General features: G+C 33.8%; 2 protein-coding genes across 3 annotated transcripts in view; one reads left to right on the top strand and one right to left on the bottom strand.

The window, feature by feature from the left end:
• Positions 1 to 10316, top strand: part of LOC143197895 (uncharacterized) — a 124493-nt gene extending 114177 nt beyond the window's left edge. Inside the window, exon 3 of one of the 2 annotated variants that reach the window (XM_076406690.1) lies at positions 9077 to 10316. In XM_076406690.1, coding sequence (XP_076262805.1) covers positions 9077 to 9198 — 122 coding nt within the window. In that variant the 3' untranslated portion in view covers positions 9199 to 10316. The remainder of the gene's footprint in view (positions 1 to 9076) is intronic. The other variant, XM_076406691.1, reaches the window with a different exon arrangement.
• A 6131-nt stretch (positions 10317 to 16447) lies between these two features.
• The window catches only part of LOC143197894 (uncharacterized), a 316954-nt gene continuing 309290 nt past the window's right edge, over positions 16448 to 24111 (bottom strand). Inside the window, exons 82-89 of the mRNA XM_076406689.1 lie at positions 23756 to 24070; positions 22625 to 23596; positions 20565 to 22253; positions 20417 to 20500; positions 20036 to 20335; positions 19841 to 19968; positions 19603 to 19780; positions 16448 to 17347 (exon numbers count right to left, since the gene is read on the bottom strand). Of these exons, the coding sequence (XP_076262804.1) occupies positions 17154 to 17347; positions 19603 to 19780; positions 19841 to 19968; positions 20036 to 20335; positions 20417 to 20500; positions 20565 to 22253; positions 22625 to 23596; positions 23756 to 24070 (3860 nt within the window). The 3' untranslated portion in view covers positions 16448 to 17153. The remainder of the gene's footprint in view (positions 17348 to 19602; positions 19781 to 19840; positions 19969 to 20035; positions 20336 to 20416; positions 20501 to 20564; positions 22254 to 22624; positions 23597 to 23755; positions 24071 to 24111) is intronic.

Here is a 24111-nt window from a genome sequence, read left to right as displayed (position 1 = left end):
GCCCCACTTGTTACTTTCTGTATTCTTGGAAATATAATAAGTTTTATTTTAACTATATAATATAGAATTAAAGCTGGGACAATTGAAAATGATTTTTCTTGTATAGACCGCTTTTTACAACCGACAACAGTATTTTTCTCGACCATGGTCCACCTGATATATTAATTCGACTCATCACCCCTGTTTCCGGAGATAAATCAGATCATTAAATTCAATACAGCCCTATGGAGCCTTGATTACTAATTTCTTTATTCCTGAACTGAATCAATTACAAGTAGGAACATGCGGTTTCAACAAGATGGCGTGCCATATCACTTAGCTCGTGTCACAGTGTCAAACGTATTCACAAAATTATAGAAAATCAAAAGTTATCTCGGTGGTTATATGCCATAAATCATACTCAAATATAAATAATATAATTTTAACTACATTTCGTATAATTACAGATACATTTTTGTTAAAATATATATTATATAACTATAATACGGATATGTTATATGTTGTAAGAGACCACAAATATGTTTTTACCTCACAGAAATTAATTTTCTCAGAGACGAATGAGTATACCAATCAAACCGACTGGTATTTCTGTTGTGGGATCGATTTCTTACTAGTACTAGTCAGTAACGTCACTACAACGAGCGGTGTAATCAAAGGTAGTACAAAAATATATTCCCCGGCCGATATGGATGTGGGATAGTACTGCACAGTATCATTATTGCATGTGTGGGTATAAAGAGATCGGTTAGTTGTTAGGAGACGAGGAACGATACATAAACGGTTTTCAGATTTGTGTTGGTGTCAAAAGGCTCACGACGCCATTAAGTCCTTTTACGGGGTGTCAAGATTACTGGGTGATGTCGAGTACAGTTAAGGTCACGGAACGTTGTTCCGTATCAAATTGCGAACGGTACGCCTGGGCCCAATGTTCGTTTAAGGTTAAGACATCAACAGGCGACCATTAGTAACAGCAGCAGCCCTTATAAAGGAATAATTACCATGGCTAAGGTCGTGGTGAAGTAAATTGTAATTAATGCCAACTCTGGTCAAGTTCCTCGGTATATTATGGAATGGTTTAACGCTAAATTAGTTATATTATGGCTATTGATTATATTATTTCATTGTTATTGATTAGAACTTTTTACTATAATCTCAACGGAATTCTTAACAAAAGAGAATTTATTGTTTTAAACTAATTAAAGAATCTGCAGAAGTTTATGAGAGGATACACAGTATATTAGGAATACAAGTCTATTTGTATAGTGTTTAAATTAATACGGAAAGAGTAATTACTTTTAAGATTGTGATTTCATCAAATGACAAGTTAATTCAAAAAAAATATATGGAAATATTTTTTAGAAATGCAGAAATATTTTGTTAATTTTTGCAGATAATACTTATTGAAATGCAATTTGAATACTTCTAATGCAACTATTATCTTTTCGCTTAATGAAAATCGAATTCAGAAGATGAAGAATGCAGAAGAGTAATTCAGAATTAACGTGATGTAAAATAATATGCTGACATTTGCAGATGTGTTATTTATTTTCTCATTGCATCTTTCGATAAAATCAGTATTCAAAAATGGGGATTAAGATGGATAAAGCTTGTATTGTATGATAGCAGGGAACCATAAATATTTGATAATATTTCATGCAGATTTACATATGGGGTACGTGTTTTAGTTATTGCTTTTTGACAATAGATCGGTCGGAATGTGTGATTGTCGACACGATTGTTTATAGGAACACTCAGTACTATTTTTGTAGATGTAATTCGCTCGGGAACAGAAAACATTGGTTAAATAAGAACTTTTTTAATTCATGTGTTAAATACTACATGTGTTCGACGGAAGAATGGACAGGATATTAAGTTTGATTATGAAAGTACGGAAGCGTTATGGAAGAGATACTGTTACAAGGGGTAGTGAAAAAAAAGAGAGACGTCGTCGTGGTGGTCCTTTATTGCCGGGAACCGCCTGGTACCAATCCAACAGCGTTGCCAACCTTTTTTTTTTATTGTAGGTATTTACGTGGTGGCTTAAAGGGTTGTAGCGGTCGCTATAACGTTTGTGGAGGCCGCAACGATTTTTGGGCAACTGCAAATTTATCATCTGTACCACTGCATTACTATGAGTTACAGCATTGCCGGTGAATTGGCAGCGTTGGAATCTAGAATATATAACCTCCCGATGACTACGATAGTTTCTGTTTTGTTTACGTTACTGGCGTTTGTTATTAATTAGGTAAACGTGAATAAAATGTAGAGTTTAACGAGTATTGTCTTTCCTTGCACCTAAATCTGTTCTGTGTAATCTGTGTAAAGAGGACTACACATTGTTCTGGTTGAGTTGGCATATATGCGTCGCTATATAGTTATCTCTGCTTTTAAGTTTTCACAACTACATAATTTTTAATTATATTAATCTCCAAAAAGAACGTTATATCCTTTGGGGCTATCTACAAATCCACCCATTTTTGGTATCTTCATAAGAAACGAAGCGCTGTTCGGACAGTTTACGACTTATATATCGGAACAAGTGTAATCAGAAGGAGTAGGGTCTGGAGAATACGACGGGTGGGAGAGCGTGTGTTTGCTCGTATTCAAACGATAAACGCTCTAGTGTAATCGATAGCGATCTCCATTGATAGTTTCACCAAGTTATGCTTTCAGATCTCTTCGTTTGCATTTTTTTGGCCGCATAGAAAGTTTTTTGTCATCAGTGTCAAAATCAGCACTTTTAAAGCGTCGAAATCACTATCCATATATTGAAATTGCTGGAGTATGGTTCCATTAACCCTTGCAACATTCGATGACCTTCGAACGCCTTTTTCTCCACATTGAAGTGAAATAGTGAAACGAAAATGCGATTTACTCGCTACAAATTCAGATATTTCCAAAACACTGATTACAACAAATTATAACATGAAGTTGGTTATAAAACTACCCGGTGTTATTTAATGTTCAGTAATATCTTATGTAGTAAATAATTTTAAATTAATTTATAGTCCAAAGAGATTATATCTCAAAACCATTATCACTGAACTTTCATCAAAAATTTTCCATTTCTACAACATTCAATATGAAAATATATGTAAATTGTCCTTTAAAATTCCATCGACATTTCTCACCCACGCTTAATTATTAGTTTTCTTGTTACAATGTACTGTTAACCCAGATAATCAGTTGCAATAAAAATACAAGCGATTGCTGACATAAAACATGATTCAATGAATTAATTAAGTAATGAATTAGAAAAGATTCTTGACACCGATAAATGAAATTTAGATAACGCCACATAATCCTTGTTCTTATCGGCCTCAAGTTGAAAGTCCAGATTCGTCTGCTTCAAAAGAATGTATCGAAATACATTTTACATTAAGTTTTTAAGGCTTTCAAATTACTTTGTTTGAAATAATAAATAAATATTTGTACTAATTTTTGTGGAGATTCTAACGTGGACAGATCAACTTTTGCTCATTTAAATGTTGTGCTTATGTGGCCATATTTTCCTTATCGATATGTTAAAGTAAAGAATATCATGTAAAAGACTATTCATTTAAATTTAATTATGTACATCGAGCATAATGACCTACTATTTAAACTACAATTTGAGGTAGCCTCTTAGTTAGGTAATGTTCTATAACATTTGAATCTTAAACGTAAAGAACAAACTATCCTCTGCTTATGTACGAGTTCATAAGAGAGTACCTTAACTTTGTCATTGTTTAACAATACAAACCATATATTGGCTAAAGAAGGATCATTTGGAAAGGAATAAACTCTACTTGAACGTTCAGATTCTAGAACACAAAACTTATAGTCCGTTCAAAGTTATTTTGTTCATACGTCTTTTAAATTTGTGACATTAAAACGTCGCAATATGCCGCATCAGCTCTGAGTTTTAGTTCAGTTTGGCTTTAACATATAACAAAATTCTAATATAAATAAAATAATTGAACAAAATGTTATCAAATATAATTTATTTTAACATTATAGTACATCTAAAAACTAAAGTTAATTATACAGCCACAATAGTTATAGGTATAACCTCTTATCAGTATTACAGCATTCGTTTACGTGTTCCATTTAATCACACAGCATTGTGTCTCTTTTCGACTAGAATAAATGAGAAGGAAAATAAAATCTTGATGACGTATGTACAAAAAAAGTTCAAAATGTTTCATTTTTACATTAAACAAATTATTTTTGTCAGAAATACTGTAAAATATTACAAAAAAAATCCGTTACAGTAATCCACAAAATTAAAAGAAAAAATAATGTCAGTTGTATTTGCGTTTATACCTCCGGTTCTTCTGGTGACTTTGAAGCTCCAACATGGTTATGCTTGCTAACATAGAGATTAGACCTCATTTAAAAAGCTGTTAAAAAGGCACATATCAATAGTATTGTGTAGGGATCTTGAAGCATGTCGAATTTTACATCATGGAATAACAATGAACAAAATACCCGGAAATATAATCCCAGATGATGAACACGGGAGGGGTGCCAGCAGTGCCAACTACTACACGATAACGAATATCTGGCAACCCCGAAACGTTTATCTGGGTTATTATTGAAGGGTACTTTGGATCATTCAGTGTCTGGCTAGTGTTCAGTTTAGACGTGTCACCATCGACTCCCAACCTCCATCTACAGGTAGGCCCAGCGCCACTCTCTTTTATCTATTTGTATTTTCGGTATATTATATTTTACATTAATAAATAACGGTTACACCGTGTAAACAACCACTGTTTTATTTCGTTTTCACCAAGCCATGTAATCTGCCCTAAATTGTCTTTAAAATGATCCGTATAAACTCGGATTAAATCATTAGAATCATATTTAAAAAATAATTGTAATGGTTTGTCGTGTAAAACCGTATCATCAATTTCGATTACAACACAACACAAAAATATTCCCAAGGAAATGGCCAATAAATATGGACGAAGGAATAAAACTCGGCGGACACAAAAAAAAACAGTCACGACGCCAAATGCAATAAACGGTGTGGGTATATTCCTCAATACGCATCTCGCAATTTTAATGATTAAGTTGATTAATGAGATACCTTTGGAAGTCTTTTAGAATTTATTACTATATTGGGCATGTAAAGAAAATTTAATTTACAACAACATAAAAGTATATTTATTGCAAACCGCATAGGAATACATAAATTCTGATCGTAAACATTTGTTTAGAGGATTTTTACCATTCTCACATCTACCATTGGCGGCTTTTTTCCGCCGTTAAGTTTATGCGTGGAGATATTCGGTTTGATTCTTTTTTCTCCGTTCATATTTATACTTTCACCGTTTCAATTGCAACAAGAATTGTAACATAGTAGCGTTAGCGTTCTCGGTTGGGATTACGATCTTAATGTACTGTTGGACGATGATAATTACAGATAAAATAACTTTTAACGGTACGAGTATTGCGTCTGATATCTTTTTTAATTAAATTACCCTATCATTAATTATACTTTATATTGCTCGTAACAATTAATACCTTTATTATTACAGCACGCTTTATTTCCTGTAAAAACTTTACTTTATTTTTAAGTATAAAGTATGAAACTGTATCACTTAGTGGTGTGGATGTGTCATGCTGATTGTTTGTTCTCTCTTACGCCGTGTATAAATTTCGTCCATTATTTTTTATCCGTGTTGATTGTTCTTGCTTCGGCAATGAATTTTCTTCTCGTTTGAAGTAATTCTCTGTACGTTCATCCCAGATTCGCTTAGATCACTCTTTGATATTAATCCACATCATCCTTGCTTCCCATACTCTCTTTATCTCGTATCCACCATCACTTTTCTAATTTCTAGCTCCCTTTCTAGCTTCACAAACTTTCGCAATTTATACAAAAGTAACTACTCGTGATATTATTTTAATTAAAACGTAAATAATCCGAAGTCTTATACAAACACGTATTTATTGTAGTTTTACGAATAAATGCATTCGATATCACGCATTCTCTTCATCCATACGAAAATCTATAACAAAAAGTAACATCAAAAATAGATATTAATACCTTTAACAATAACTAATGTTAATAACAGTGCCATATTCTTGAGGTAAATAATTCTCGTAATTATATTACCAATTTTACCATACTATTTTAATCCAGATATAAATATATATCGAGAGATATGAATCCATGTTTGTTACATCCATTTCTATTTAACTTTTTTCGTATTTTGACAATTCCCGAGTTTCGCAACTGAAAGGCAACTGTTTGTAAATTGCTTTGGATAGTGCCATTTTAATTTTGCATGATATTTCTTTTTTATTTATGAATTTGTTGTCTATATCGAAGTAGAATTTTTTTTCCAATTCCTGTGTCAATTTCCATCTCTTCGTTTACATGCGTACTTTTTTTTGATAACATATTTATTAGATATGCTTAGTACAATCTTAATTATAAATTCATTTATTGGTACATTTCATTTCTACTTGGATTAATTCGCAAACAAATCGAGTGCAAGATAACTACATTAATATGTATCCTTAGTTATAAAATTATAAGAACTTAAGCTATAGTTTACACTAAAGTTATACACTTTATATAATTTCGTGTGGTTTGGTTCACTTCAATCCTCTGACATCCTGCGCGTTGTCCAGTAGTTGTATTGCTTCCACGTTAATATGATTTAGTAATCATCTTTCGTGTTTTAATACGAAATCTTGGATAACTTCGCAAATCCACTTGATTTCCATGTCATCCTACCATTCTTCGTTGGTTATGTAGCGATAGGCATTGGTAATTAATCGAAGAATTTTGTTTTCACAGCGTTCGATGACTACATGATTTGAATTTTTAGTGCAACCCGATATTTCCATCCTATAGGTCCAAATTAGCTTTATGATTGTCTGATAAATCAATCTTTTTGATTTTAGAGTTCTTTTTGATGTTGAGAGTATTTTGCGACTAACGAGTATAGTTGTTTTATTTTGGTTCTAAAGTATTTTGCTTTTTGTCTAACATAACTGTTAAATCTTATATTTTGAACATTTCTGTATATAAAGGAACAGCATTCCATTTGGTATTATTGAGCTATAAAATGTGTACTAGTGTTAACCGCACAATTCTTAAGATATTTTAAAAATTATTTGAATGATAAAGAATGGCTTGAATGAAAGATAACCAAGTAGATAGTGAAGAACTTATTGAACGTAAACTCTCAAAGAACTTTCAAACAACTCTTGTTACTTGATGAATCAACTGTTACTAGAGGTTTACATGCGACGGAAAAGCTAAGAATTTACTGAAAATGCCATTCAGAAGTGCTTCCAAATTAAATTTTCATTGCTTACTATGCAAAGATGTAAAAGTCATTCTTTTGCATGAGAACACTCGGTCACATTTGCTCGGTCGTGCAAGCGGTTTCGAAGGATATATTGCTGCTTGCTGCTTGCAGCTTGAATGAGAAGTTCAACAGCGTCCAGTATATTTATCGGTCATAGCGTCTTCTGTTTACCAGGTATTCAGATCTATGTAGCGTAAATTCGCTGCTACATAGCTTGGAAATGTTGAAGAAGTGCTAAAATGAATCGCTGGCTAACCAATGTTGTTCCTTCGACAAGGTATATTCGTGCTGTTATAAATATGGGAAAATATGATAAAATATGGTTTAAAATAACTTGATTTATATATATTTGATCAATATTTATTTTACCAAAGCTTATGAATAAAAGTCTTTTTAAAGAGAATAAGTTTTTCAATATCTAAGTACAAAATTATCATAACATCGTGTTTATTTGTAGCTTTTGAGTTCCTGTAATGAGTAAAATCTTCAATATTTTCTTATACATACATATACATATATATATATATATATATATATATATATATATATATATATATATATCTGTATATATATATATATATATATATATATATATATCTGTATATATATATATATATATATATATATATATATATATCTGTATATATATATATATATATATATATATATATATATCTGTATATATATATATATATATATATATATATCTGTATATATATATATATATATATATATATATATATATATATATCTGTATATATATATATATATATATATATATCTGTATATATATATATATATATATATATATATATATATCTGTATATATATATATATATATATATATATATATATATATATATAATATATAATATAAATATATATATATATATATATATATATATATATAATTTTTGATTTCGTAATAAACGTATAAAAATAATTTATACTTAACTCAATAACCGTTGTTTGCGGGAACTCGTGACACGTGTTATTTATTTCAGAGGTTACGTAAATCAATTTACTCATCGTGCGAATTACACTCAAAATTATTAATTTTATTAGTTATTAATAATAAATTACATCCGATAATATTAGTTGTTAATAAATAAATAATAAAGTTACTTGAGAATATACTTATATGAGAGATACACTGAGATAGCAAAAATGTTTAACTACTGTGGTTGGCGCATAAACACTAATAATAGCCGAAAACTGTAGAGGGAGTACGAGAAGGCTTATTGTTTGTGAAAAACAGGAGACCATCTTCGTTGTCATCTCCACTCCGTACTGTTGGTTGGTGATAGATTAGTGAAAATTTAGGGTTGTATGTATTTTTTAATGCCACATAATAAAGAAATAAAAAAATTATCCAAAACATTTTTAAAAAATGTTGGGGTGGACACCCCTTATCTTTTAAGGGTTTGAAACATAGATAGTGGCCGATTTTTAGACCAACTGAATATGCGCAAAAAATTTCATAAGAATCGGTCAAGCCGTTTCGGAGGAGTATGGGAACGAACATTGTGACATGAGAATTTAATACAAATATACATATATATATATATATATATAGAGAGAGAGAGAGAGAGAAAGAGAGAGAGATAGGATTTCTTAGAAGTACAACATCAAAGAGTGAGTGTGTTTTCTGTCGAAAAAACTGTATATATTAAAAAAAGGAATTTCGATTAGCCGACATTTAAAATTCAAAAACTATCGCATCGGATGCCTTTTTGTATCGATTTACGTATGTCGTTCTGTTACAGGTGGTCTTTACTTGAGACCCGACGATGGTAACTTGTATACCACGCTCGAGCCGACCCTCAGCAGCAATCCCAACGTGTACTTCCAAAGAGGAAATGGTGTACATCCTGGCATGATGTATTGAATGCGTAATAAGACATTGCACGAAATGGCATTCCCGTCTTCGGAGCAGAAGCAGAAGGAGAAGAAGGAGTGGAGGTCGGCGCAAAGGGGGAGATGGAGAAAAACTGCAAGCGCATACGATATGAATTATTAATGATCCGAGGCGTCAAGGCTTCGGTGAACAGAAAAAAAAACGAACTTTGCCAACGTTGAACTAAGTTTATATTAAAATAATTTGATAAAAAATTGTCAATGGGGGGTCTTAAAATAATACCAGGAACTTGGATATCATAAAAAGCCCTCAAAAGCCTACTAATTTATTTTAATTTTGCAATAGAATTTCAATAAATTGGTGCGCTTTTTATTGGGTGTATTTTTGTTTTATTATTAAGCAACAAAGGTAACAGAACGGTTAACATTAAAAAACAATAATATTGTAATAAACGTTAATATGAAAAAATAACGTCATTGAACTGTAGCAGTAAAATTCTTGATCAGAAATAATAAAAAATTTAAATTGCCTATTCATCATGTGTCACATTCTTCTTTATTCGCTCCTTAGTACTTCAATTTTATTTTAAATTAATTCTTCCTATTACATATTTCATTGTAATATTCTTCAAAATGACTTGTTTATATTATTGCGCCAATTTCTACATATATCCCAGTAGATATGTAAAATCAAGTGGTCCTTGATCTAATGTCTTAAAAGCTGATTCTCTATTGTAATAAGTCACTTACTATCATCGTTATCTATTCAGGTTATAATCAAAGGTTCAGATTTTAAATCATCTAAATTCATTGTAATGTTTTTTTATTTTAAATTTCTTTTAGAACCAAAACTGGTGCTTTATTATATATTTATTTCTATTCACAAAGTAAATTATTGACATTGACTGATGAATCTGTAAACCGCACCTCTTTTGGTGTCGAATGGATTACGGTAAAATCGAAAATACAGAAATATGATTAATTTCTTTTCATATATTTATAGCTTAATTTTCAAAGAGTTTGGTTAGTTAAAATATGTTTTATATAGTTACTTAATGGCTGGGTCTATGTCGAACTAATGAATCTACATAAAATTATGAAAAATTAAGTTGAGAAAATTATTGACAATATGTTTTAATAAATCAGATAATTTTTTTATTCAAGACTTCTTTAAATTTACAAGAAATTTGGCAATACTCACATATATATGAGTTATATTTACAGAGACAGAATAAATATCAACTAAATTAAACATAACATAAAAGCAAAAATAACTAAAACACAATGATTTTTTTTGTCAAATAAATGTATCAAAAACTGCACTCTTACTTCTCAAATTATATAAATGTTACAGTTTAAAAAATGTATAAAATAAATTTTCTATAAATAAACGTATGTTTCTTCCTAGCAAAAATACAAATTCTGGCTCGAATATTCATTCTCGAATAAGATTCGAATAAGATTATCTGGTACGTTGTCCCTTGATTCTGTTTTATCGCCAACGAAACGCTGCGTAAATTCTAAGGCTCTCCACACACCTCTTCAGACACACCCTGTAATTTTAGCTATTAAGATTTCTCCTGCTTCGCAAATTTTCGCAATTTATACAAAAGTAACTATTTGTGATATTATTTTAATTAAAACGTATATAATCCGAAGTAAGACTTATACAAACACGTATTTATTGTAGTTTTACGAATAAATGCATTCGATATCACGCATTCCCTTCATCCACACGAAAATCTATAAGAAAAAAAAACATCAAAAATAGATTTTATCACCTTTAACAATAATTAATGTTAATAACAGTGCCACATTCTTGATATAAATAATTCTCATAATTATATTACAAATTTTACCATACTATTTTAACCGTAGATATAAACATATATCGAGAGATATGAATTTATGTCCAATTTGCATTCATTTTTATATATAAGCGTAATAGATAGCAGTATTTTATATACCATAATGTAGGACTATTTTACGAGTATACTTAGTTGAATTACGACTAGTTTCTATATCATTTAATAACGATATTTTAACAAATTAAGTGTGTATATAATGACAGTTCTCCTCACCGATATATTCTTATCTTTCTACATACAATATGTTGTAGTATTTATTCTATTTAAGGTATATAATATCTGTTAATCTCAATAGTTTTATTTAGTTATACTAAAGCTATGTCCAGTTTGATAATAAAGATACTGTTTAATTTAGGTAATGTAGTGGTCGTTGTTTATTTAGTGATTCCACTGGCCATTCTATATTTTATTTTCTTTGTATTATAATAGAGATCACAATGACTGCGACTGAGTATTTTTACCAATAGTTCTTAAAAAGCATTTACGTAATAGTAGACGTAGATAATCGATGAATAAGTATCTGTATTATATGGAGTATGTTTAGGATATTGCTTTATAAATAAAAAATAATAGGTAAAAGCTGAAGTTTATTGTTAGCCTTTTAAGAGGATGCCATCCTATATTGTCCTTGTTATCCTTTTAAAATTTCAAAGAACATGACATATTATAGACATATACCAGTCATGTTACAACTGGTTATTCACTACAACTCTAGAGTAATGTTTTTTTGATGTCCACACAATAGAGTAATAAACAGAGTGTTAAATTAATGTAGTCCAATCAAAGTTTTTTTTTTGTACATACGTCATCAGGATGTTTAATGTACAGCCTGTCGCAATTTTTAAATTCGTTTTAGAATCAGCCAATATTTTCTTTCTCATTTTGTTCCAGTTAAAACGAGACCCAATGCTGTCTGATTAGTTCAAACACGTAAAAGAATGAGCTTGTCAAAGTCGTCCTGTAGGCAGACGTACGTAAAATTATTGAAAGCAATAGTGATAAGAGTTTATAACTTTAACCTATAAACTATTGTGGCTGAACAATTAAGTGTAGTTCTTAGATGTACTATAATGTTAAAATAAATTATATTTGATAACTTTTTTATTCAATTACTTTGTTTAGATTAGAATTTTGTTGTGTGTCAAAGCCAAACTGAATTAAAACTCACAGTACATGCGGGCAACATTGCGACGTTTTCACGTCACAACATTAGATGAGGTATGTACAAAATAACTTCGAATATACTACACATATAATTTCAGAATGGTTTTGCGTGGTCTTAGTAGAAAGGCGCTGACAACGCCATTCCGTTGCACTTCGTTGGTTAGTTTAAACTGCTATAACAGACAATTATTTTTAAGTATTTCATACACATTTTATTGAGCAGTTCAATTTGAAATAAAATCTAAATGTAATTTCTCAGAAAAAATATTAAAATAAAATTCTGCATAAATACACTGTTGAGATTACTGAGGGTTCGAATCCTGCATAAATCGTAAATTTATGTTTGTGATTCTTTAATATTTGTAATTTTCCTAAGCAAGAGAGTAAAATCCGGCAAGGGAATTATCTCAGTCATGCCAGTAACCAGACTGAGTAAGATTTTACCCAAGAGAACAACACCCAAGAGAATTTTCATGTACTAGTCATTTAATTTTTTTAACTTTACATAGCTGGGTTGTCACTAACCTGACTACAATTTGATCAAATACAGCTGGAACAGAATTTCAGAGGTACAATCAACTTAACTTCCATATACATTTTGATCACACACAGCTCAAACAGAAATTCAGAGGAACTATCTACTTAACTTCTATATACCTTTTGATCAGACACAGCTGGAATGATTCAAAGATACTATGTACTTGACTTCTCTATACATTTTAATCATACAGAGCTCGAACATTTTTTATTACTCTTCGTGAGTCCACAATCTGCCCTATTGGCAACAAGTATTTCTTATGTCTATATTACGCATACATGGCATGTAGAAAATCACTTCATTAAGCAATCTTCTGTATAAAATATTATCTTAATTAATTAGTCTTATTCTAAAGCTTATTCTAAAGTCTACATATGTCCAGTAATCAGATCAGGTGGTGTTAAATGTTTTAGTCTACACACTTCACTATCACGTCGCATATTTAGCTGATTAGCGAGTACATTGGGATGCACTGATAATCTTTCGAAGTACTTCACACAAACACGTTGAATTACACTCGTTATAGGTTCTAGAGGAATATCGCGTTTTATCACTTTATTTTAAATATAGTACGGAGCATCAACAATGGCACGCAACACCTTATTTTGGAACCGTTGAATGATGGATATACTAGATTTGCTAGCGGTACCCCATAGTTGGATTCCATATGCCCAAATGGGCTTGAGTATAGACTCATACAGTAATACCTTGTTATCTAATGATAACTTGAATTTTCGCCCGATGAGCCAATACATTTAATATAATTTTAGTCCCAGTTGTTTCCGTTTAGAGAGTATGTGCTTCTTCCAGGTTAGGCGTCGATCCAAGCGCATACCAAGATATTTAACATGCTCTGCTTGGGGGAGTTGACGATGATTCATATTCACTGGTGGACATGTTATTCTACGCAGGGTAAACGTTATATGCGTGGATTTTGTTTCATTGGCTTTAAAGCGCCATGTCTTCAACCATAATTGTATTTGCTCCAGGTGGATTTGTAGGTTTATTGATGCTGTGACTGGGTCTTCTTGGGATGCTAAGATTGCTGTATCGTCTGCATATGTTGCCGCAGTAGTTATTTTTGTGGTGGGTGGACCCAGTACACTACCTTGCGGAACTCCTGAATATATGATTCCTGATTTAATTCGGTATGTTCATCGCGTTGATTTACAATAAAATGTCTATCAATGAGATACGATTTTAGTAACTGATAGTCCGAATGAAGGAGAAATTTCTTTAGTTTAACCTGCAAGCCCGTATGCCATATTTTGGCATTTAGGTCAGCGTTTATTTTGTTTACAAGTCTATGCACTTGTTCTATAGTCCCATGCTTATTGCGAAAGCCAAACTGATGTTCTGGATTAATTTTTAGTCTTAGTACCTGCATTGGTGGGACTACGCAAAACATTTCCTTAGTTAGGCCTATTTAAGTTAAACCAATGTGACAATAAAATAAATATTTTTATTTTTATTTTTTTACATATTTTAAAGTTTCCTTTTACCAACTAGGATTAATCTGGGCTAGACCTACTGCTGAATATGGACACCAAAACACGGCCGTCGACATTTAGCCTACTGACTGCGAGTGAGCAACTTGGAGATCATCCCAGAATATATCCTGCTTGCCGAGCTTGGTTACTAGCGTGATTGGGATCAATTTCCTTGTCGGATTTTGCAGTTTTGCATTAAAAACAATACAAATATAAACTGTCACAAATGTACGAAAATACATGTACGACCATTCCCCAGGAGGATACAAATCTGCGACTACTCCAACAATAAGAAGACCATTATGTGGCTTCGACCACTGCGCTAACCAAGCTGGCATTAGTTATTGAATTGATTCAAAAATATATTGGAGGTCATACTGATGTTTTAGTCTCTTTGGTAGCTGGGTTGTTATCGATGTTGTTATAAAGATTGATATCTGATGATGAAGAAAATGTGTTGTGACGGGTCGCGGCCCTCCGGCTGCTACATCTGTACACTCTAGCGAACATTTGACAAACTGCAAATAATTTCCAGGTTTTTCACTTGGCCGATTTAGGTATATTAATTTTTTTCTGGATAATTTGGAACTAATAAACTCTTTGAGATGTGGCCGCTTCATATCGTTAACCGAATGTAAAATATCCTAAATATCTTTCAGTATATTGTTAGATCATGAATTAAGTTATTAAAAACCGTTCATAGATTTAAAATTGGTGTTTTTATTTTTAAAAAATCGAATATTGTCCTTATAGCATATACCGCGTGACACTGCGAAGATATCAGCGTATGAATGTGGATAAAAATAACTATTTCACTTACTATCTACACTAGTCGCACGCATATCCGATTGGCACGATGGCTCGAAATAAAATAAGGATGTGATACGTTAAATGTTTAGAATTAAGGGCTTTGTTTATATTACAGTAAGATTTAACCAGCAGTATTCCCAGTACAATCGCTCCAACAAAACGCCACTTTCCTTAAAATTTTAACAGTTTTTAAGTAAAATAAAGGTTTTTGTTTTAAACTCACCATTTGTCATATCAACTACATACTCAGTAAAAAGTTCATGAAACGATTATGATCTCAAATGATAAGAAATGATCTGAAATATATCCACTGTAACTTCAAGACTATAAAAAATTGAAAGCTTATGGCACATTTTAACTGTTGCGACGTAATTATTATTTGTATATGTTTCAAAATATTGTATAGCTTGATGTTTACGAAAATTATAAGTGTTTTATCTCTTGAGAAAACATAACATATTCGCATTGTATTGAATTTCTGCTGAAATAAAGCCAACTAAAAAAGGCACCGAATAAACAGAAAACACGTGTCCAACAACAGGGATGTTCGACCGGCTATAATGGGGGTTCAAGTACCGAGGCTAGACGAAACGTATTAGAAGTTAGACCTGGCAGAGGACTCCTTATGGCGCCTTTAACCATAAATATCAAGGAAGAATGATTTCGGACCATAGACTTTTCGAGAATTCCTTGAGGGTCCGAAACGCACGTGTTCTATCGGCATGAGAAGTTCCTAGCTGGAAGAGTATTTCCCACCCCGATATTCTAATACGATAACGAATCGAAGTGCAGAAATGGGTTTCTTGGAGCGGCCTTCTCTACCACCACCAAGAATCAGAGGGAGGAGCTTCAGCGATAAAATACGCTGCAAGCAGTATTGTTAACGGCATCTAAGAAAGCATTGATAAAGGAATCGTTAAGAGATTTTTGATAAGAAAATGTAGTAAATGAAGAACTAGTTGAAGATTTGCAACTAAGAAGAACATCAGAATAGGACAGAATTAAGAAGAAAGGTTTGATAAGAAAATGTATCATATTTAGAAGAATTGACAAGAAAGAATTACTGAAGAATTGACCAGAGTAAAACAGTATCGAGTCAAGAATCAAAAACAATAAGGTTGCTATATGTCAGTATTATCCAAAACCATTCATACGATTTAGTAGGTCCTTCATTTCCATCTAATTCGTAATTCTTTTCCCCATAACGTATTGATTATTATCTTTAAATGGATACTTTTTTTATTAATAAATTAAATAAACAATTCGTCTTTGGGTATTAATTTACACAAAGAAGAGATTAAATAATTTGTGTTTAATTTACAACCTTGTTTTCTCTCTTGCATCTCAACATTAACTAACATCACTAGTCTACAACAAGGGACATACAGCGTTCCGAATAAAAGGCACATATAAATAATTTAAAAAGAAAAATTTATTTTTTAAATACATAACGTGGTTCAGCTCCCTATGGCGAGGCATCGATAACTTTTATGCACCTATATTTTGTCTCTCGCGGCCTCCAACCAAAAAAAACTGTCCGACGTTGCTCGTCATCAACAACAATAATTAAACTCAATCGAACAAAATAAAAATAATAATCATTACAAAAACAATAAACAATCGTTTCAACATAAATATCAGTTTAAAATTATCAAATAGTTTATATATTTATATTGTATGTATATAGTCGTATCAATTATCGTTTAAAATATAACATATATATGTCAATAATAAGTATTTCTTGTCCTATTACGGGTTAATTCACGTTCAGTATCACAGATGCCTCAAAAATGGATCATCGGTTAAAAATGTGCCCTTTGGAAGTTTGACAGGTTTTCGCTCACAACTCGCATTCATTTTTAGTCCTACTGGACACAATTTTAACATCCGATCTCGCGCATAAATTGAGGCCATATTTTCTAACTCTATCGAAATACATCATCTGGACAATTCCATCGATTGTCGTCACAATTCTGGTAGAAACTATCGATTAATCTACAATTATGGGAATTTTTTACAATAATATGAGTTTTAGTTTAGATTAAAATAAATACACAATATAAATAGGAAAAAAATGTTTACGAAATTATATACATCTTTGTGGCTACGAACAGATTTACTTAAATAGCTTACTGGCGTAGCACCATATCCTGAAGAAGTACTCATCCTTGCGCAGGAGTTTGCCCTTGGCGTACGAACTGATGTCGGCGTCCATACTGTTTTCTTTTAACCAGGACGTGGTGGTTTCTGAACTTCTGGAGGTTGGTTCTCGCTCGGACGTGACCTCTCTGAAGTCGTCCTGGTCTGCATCTATATGGACATTTATAAACTTGCATAAATATTCAGTAAATTTCGCAAAATAATGCCGATTTGGCAGCATGACACTAAAATATCTAAAAAAAGAACCGCGAGTGTAAATCTCGCTGGTTACAGGCATGACATGATATAGAATGATACTATCTCACCATAATATATTAAATATGCCAGTAAATAAACTGAACAATAACTTCTGATATAATGTTAATTTTGACATCTTTTTTAATAATATATATAGCTACCTCATATATAGTATATTCAAAGTTTATTTGTATATGCGTCATCGAAATTTGTAACGTCAAAACGTCGCAACGTTGCCGCATCAACTCTGAGTTTTAGTTCAGTTTGGCTTTAACATACAACAAAATTCTAATCTAAATAAAATAATTTAACAAAAATGTTATCAAATATAATTGATCTTAACATTACAGTACATCGAAAAACTACAGTTAATTTATACAGTCACAATAGTTTATAGGTTAGAGTTATAACCTCTTATTACCATTGCTCTCAAGAATTTTGCATACGTCTGACAACCGGACAATTTTGACAGTCTCTTTTAACTAGAATAAAATGGGGAACGAAAATGTTGTCTGATTCTAAAATGAATTTACAATACATTAAACATATTGGTGACGCATGTACAAATACATTTTGAATAGACTATAGATTCAATTGTACATTCAGTATAACACAAGTTTTACAGGTTCAATATGAGCATGAAATAATTTATGGTTTACTGGAAAGAAGATAATTTATGTCATTTTAACATCTGGAAATAGAGATCTATGTTCAAATTGATGACGTTCAGCTTCGAATTGCTCAGCAATGAACAATCCGAATTTAGTCCAAGATTTAGTCCGAGATTTAGTCCGCAGTAGCTAGTAAGTAGTAAGGGTAAATGCTGGCTTGAACCTGCCACTCTGAAGGATTTTATATTTACGAGTAAAATTTAATTTTTCTAAAAATTTGTTATTCTATTAGTTAAGCATAGGATAACAGTATTAAAAATCCTGATTAAATTTGTATGCTTGTGGCAACTTCACTCCAAAATAAAACAAGCATTTAATCAATGTTTTGACAGTCAATCACTATTGGCACAAACGATACATTGAAAGATTGAAAGCAGAACGATTGGTCTCAAGTTTACACCAATAGAGCTAGTTGGTTCCATATTTTTCTAGAGATGATATTGCTGATGATACAATTATCTATATTTAAGAAATATGTCTAGGAAACTTACATAAGGTTTCTGCTTTTGTATAGTTTATGGGTCTAATTTATTACACCATCTAGCTATGTTTTGTGATATCTGTGACATGCAAAAAGAATTAGAAAGGCACCGAGTTAGTGCAGGTACCGGGGCTAGATCAAGCGTGTCAGAAGTTAGTCCTGGTAGAAGTCTCCTTATTTTGGCTATAACCTTAAACCTTAAGAAGGTTGGAGATAGTATTCGATCATTTTTAAGAATCCGTAACGCACTTGTTCCGTCGGCATAAGAAATTCCTACCAGGCCCTTCCTAAAATTCTGAACGAATTGTGATGCAGAAAAGGGTTTCTTGAACTATTCTTTTCCGCCGCCACCAAGAACTCGATGGACAAGCTTTGACGGTAAAACACGATGCCTGGAGAATGAGACTCAGAATTGCAGAATAAGTTAGAACAGATTGAGGTCGAGAAATAAGAAGTAAAAGAAAGAAGAGTAAGAATCAGAATTAGTCAAAGAACAATAAAACAGAAACGAGCATCAGAACTAAGAAGAAATAAAAAGGTAACAGTAATACATTATTCATGTAAATAAGCAAACACCTCGTGGTGTATTGTATTTATTACAACATTGTTTTCTATCCTTAACAACTCAATAGATGGCTTCAGTTATACTATTATATTCAGGAATTATAGTGGTGGTGAACGTGAAGAAACGCTTCCTTTTTTCTTTCCCGATTTTGTTAGATTTGGAAAACCTTACCAAAAAAGAGAGAAATAGTAGGTATTGTAGATTACTGTTGAGAGTTTTATGAGATTTATCCCTGAATTTTAGTATAAGAGAAAAACTGTACGGAAAATGCATCACCGTTCCGTGAATTAAGACTGTGATAATCAGATATGAGATCTGTCAAATCAAATTTGCTAAGTAATATTATCAAGCAAATTATAATTTCCCAGGAACTAGAAGAGGGCAAATATTAACTGAACTGAATTAACTGAAAATATAGTCACATATTTTCCTGAATTTATAATGAACTTACCGCCTGAAGGCAAAACTTTGAAGGGTTCGTCTGATTCCAAGGGACCGCTAAGTCCGATCTCATTCCTGGCAAAGATCCTGATCATGTATTCGTGGTCTTCCTGTAGGTCTCGAATAGTGAATTTCTGAACACCTTTCGGCGTTTTACCGATTTCCATCCACATAGTTTTCTTGGTGTCCTGATAAATACGAAAATAGTTAAATACCTGGAGAGGGCGGGCTTCTTTTCTTATCGTTACCTTAATCGCGATATTGTATCCCAACAGTGGGGAACCACCATCTGATTCGGGTATGCCCCATTCCACGACAATGGCGTTGGGCCCGATGGTTCTGATCTCTAGTGGTGGTGTTGGTGGTGATGGTACCGCTTTAGAAAAATAAGGAGCATTAATATATAAGCAAAAAAAAATTATGGTCGTATTAAATTAACTTACTTGCTAGTTTTCTCATATGGACTACATCGGATTGAGCTGGTGCACTCAAACCGATAGCATTTTCAGCGAATACTCTAAATAAGTAGTCGCTCTTTTCTTTCAGGTTCTCGAACGTGTATTCCAGCGTGAAGGGCTCCAACGTGTATACTTTTTCCCAGTATGGCATGTATTCCAATTTCTTCTCCACAACGTAGCCGGTAATTTCACTACCGCCGTCATTTTCTGGGGGTTCCCAGGTAAGGGTTGCGCTGCGGCTAGTCACGTTCTTCATCTTAAGGTTTATCGGTGGCGATGGGGGTGCTAAACAAAGTATATCGTTGGTTTTCACTTAATTTTATGGAGAAAACCGGAGAAGTAAGCTAGGGGAGTAGAAGCACTTACATTTATGAACTACTCGAGCAGGGGGGAATATACCAAGCAAGCAATATAAAGTTTCATCAGTTTTAGCAAAGTGATATTCAATTCCTAAGCAAGAGGGATTAAAGCGTCATAATAATTAAAGTTGTGCGATCTGCGAGGAAATACTTACTGATACGAGATCCAGCAATGATTCCTTCTTCGGGACAATACGGATCGCTGGTCCCAATAGCGTTTCGAGCATATATCCTGAATTTGTATTCCTTGCCCTTCTTCAGTTCAGTAACTGCAAGATCCGTAACATGTCCCTTGGTTGTACCTATCTTCTTGAAGTCCCTCTTGGATGTGGTTTCTTTCATCTCTACGATATACTCCAGAACTGGCGAGTTTCCTTCGTCTTCTGGTGGTTGCCATTGAATGGTAAACGACTGATCGGTCATGCCAGAAACAGCCAATGGGCCTCTTGGTGGACTTGGTTTGTCGCCTACCTTCAACCTGGATGACGTCTTCAGGTCATATTTTTCGACAACGCAGCTGTAATCAGTCTGGTCTTTCATTGATACCTTGCGCACCACCAGTTTCCTGAATGTCGTGTTCTTGGTGATGACATATTTGGATGACTCTTCAATGACGACTCCTCGTCTTAACCAGACGACGTCGACGTCATCACGAGACAGTTCAACTTCGAATTCAGCATCGGTACTGATAGGCACGACCGTTTCCTCTGGAAGAGGCTTAATCCACGAGCACCAAGGAACATTGACTGTGAGACTCGCTGTTGATAACTGGTCGCCGACCTTGCACGTGTAGGAGCCTTCATCTTCTGGCTCGCATTTGTAGATCTTTAGTTTTTGAGTTTTGCCATCAATAGAAAGTTGTACATGTTCGGAAAATTGGATCTCCTTGCCGTCCTTGTACCATTTAGCCAAAGCGTCTCCTTTCGAAAGTTCAATTTCGAATACAGCCTTCTCACCCCTGGTTACCGTCCTATCTTGGAGCGGTCTGATGATTTCCGGCGGAAGCTCAATGACTGAAACATCAGCCTTGCATTCTTCATCCACCAATTGGCAAGAGTACTCTCCTTCGTCGTGGATGGATGTTGATCTGATGAGGAGTTTGCGAATGCCTTTGTTCTTCTCGACTTCGAACTTGTCATCAGTATCTTTAATGGGCGAGCCATCTTTGAGCCATACAACATCGGCGGTGTCTGATGTGATCTCAACCTCCAGTATGGCGGTGTCCTTCTCGGTCACCTCCAGGTCTTGCAACTTCTTGACGAATTCAAGTTTGCGTTGTTGCACTTTAACGGTGGTATCAGTCTTTTGATTCTTAACGGTACATTTATAGTATCCTTCGTCGTTCTGGGATATACTCTTGATGATGAGTTTGTGCGTTCTGCCGTCTTGTATGACGACACGATGATCCATGCCGCTGATTTCAGTATCTTTGTACCACCATTTCGTTCTGACAGAATGAGAAGTCTCACATTCGAGTTCGATGGTCTCTCTCTCGAACGTCTCGTATGTCTTCTTCAGCTTCTTGGTGAACTTTACGGTATCGACTTCGACGTTTACCGGGGCACCGTGCGAAGCTCTTCCCATTGAGTTGGTGGCCACGCACTTGTAGTTACCGGAGTCCAGCTCGGAGTTGGTCTCCTTGATGGTAAGCTCGATATTCTCTCCATCATACAATATGCGGACACGGTCCGAAGGCTCCAGTGGGTGATTGTTCAACAACCACGTCACCTCTGGAACGGGGTTACCTGATACTTTAGCTCGCAGGATGAGCGGAGACTTTTCTGGAATGGTTTGTTCCTCGAAGCGCTTGGTGAAGAGAGGAGGTGCAGCATTAGCTGGAAATTCTGCAAAATAATTAACAATTTTATACCATCCACTTTATATATAACATTAGTGTGTGACGAACTAATCCACATATTTTATACGTATGCGCTATAAGTTTAATCTGATAAATCTGTAAATCAGTTTTCATATATAAATAATCTGTGAAAGGTATGAAATACATGCAAAAACTGTGGATTACTTTTTCACGCATCTAAAATGATCAGAGTCTGTCGGAATTGAAAGGTGCAAAGTAAATAAAACAGATTACTTGAAATAAAATAGCTTTATTTGCAAAAAAAAATGAAGCATAAGAAGGTCGTTAATAGCCAAGCATCTAAAAATCCAAGTTTCATTATATTAGTGTCTGGTACCATAGATCGATTTTTATTACCTTGAACTGTAATGAAAGCGGATGTTTCTGCGGTCCCCAAGGGATTTCTTGCTTTCACCGTATATTCGGCTGTGTCTTCTGGTTTAGAGTTCTTTATGGTAACCACATAAGTATCACCGTTTCTCTTTGGTGATGGTTCGTCCAAAGGTTTTCCATTTTTATACCACTGTATTACCGGTTCCGGGTTACCAACGATCGTGGTTCTTAAAGTAACTGTTTCTCCTTTTCTTACTGTGGTCGATTGCAATGGCTCGATTATTTCTGGAGGTTCATCTTCAGTGGTCCTCACGCGAAGAGTGAACTCGGCCGTAGCATGTCCCTCGCTGTTTTTCGCCACGATTTTGTACCTACCCTCCAATTTTTTCGTTATCTTCGTTATCCTAACCTTGGTAGTGTAGATATAGTTCTCTGATGTTGTCGTAACTGTGATATTCTCCTTGGTGGTGATTCTCTTTCCGTTCCTGTACCATTTAACATCCGGTTCGGGTATGGCGGCTAGAATGGCGTCCACTTCTACGTCGGTGTTCTCCGGAACGCTTTGGGTCTTCGGTTTTTTCGCGAACACGGGAGGCATTCCTTCTAGGATATCGGCCAAGGACGAGGTTCTCGACAGACTCTTTCTCGATATGGAATGTGTTCGGTCGGAGCCGTGTGATGAGAGAGGTCCTTCCACTGTCAGTTCAGCTGTGCTGGAGGCAAATCCAGCGGAATTCTTTGCGACACAGGTAAATGTACCGGCATCTTCAGGAAAAACTTCCTTAATAATTAGTGTGGCGATATTCTCTTCAGTGTAAGACATCTGGAAATCAACAGACTCCTTGATGATGTGAGTTTGACGGAACCAGGTAATCTGTGGACGGGGATAACCCTCTACTTTGCATTCAAAGGTGACAGAGAACCCATCCTGTGTAGTTATTGGTTGAAGTTTTTCCAAGAATTTAGGAGCACGTGGTTTTTCTTGTGATTTTGGTTCTAAAATTAAAATACACTGATTAATAGCGGGTATATGTATATAATTTATAGGGACTGTAATAAAGATATTTTTTTCAGATTGTTTCTACCCATTAACAAATAATAATGTAAACAAGTTTAAAACCTTAACATTAATTTACTGCATTAATTATTACTTACTTTCAAGTACAGGTAGTTTGTCAATTTTCTCATTGAGTTTCTTCTGCACGAACTGAATATATTGTGGTTCGTCCATGAGAATATTGGCTGGTACCCAGCCACTATCCTCAGTCAGGTGTTTCTTGACGAACCACCATTCTCCTTGAGTTTCTACAACATACACTTTCTCACCCTCGACCAGATCGCAAGCCTGATCAGCTTCAGCATCGTAAAATATGACTGAATAGTAGACGTCGCCCTTCTGTACCTCTTCCTCGTGGATGATTGTGACTTTTTCAACTTCTTTTTCTTTGGTGATGCTCAAAGATACTTCTTCTGTAAATAAAAAGTGTTCGAATGTCAAATTACTACTACTG

Source organism: Rhynchophorus ferrugineus, unplaced genomic scaffold (assembly GCF_030347505.1).
Source record: "Rhynchophorus ferrugineus isolate W39M unplaced genomic scaffold, kcgeb_rfMv2 rfM6, whole genome shotgun sequence".
In the NCBI taxonomy this organism is placed as follows: Eukaryota; Metazoa; Arthropoda; class Insecta; order Coleoptera; family Curculionidae; genus Rhynchophorus; species Rhynchophorus ferrugineus.
The sequence above is the reverse complement of the archived record's forward strand: the minus strand, read 5'-3'. Positions and strand labels throughout refer to the sequence as shown.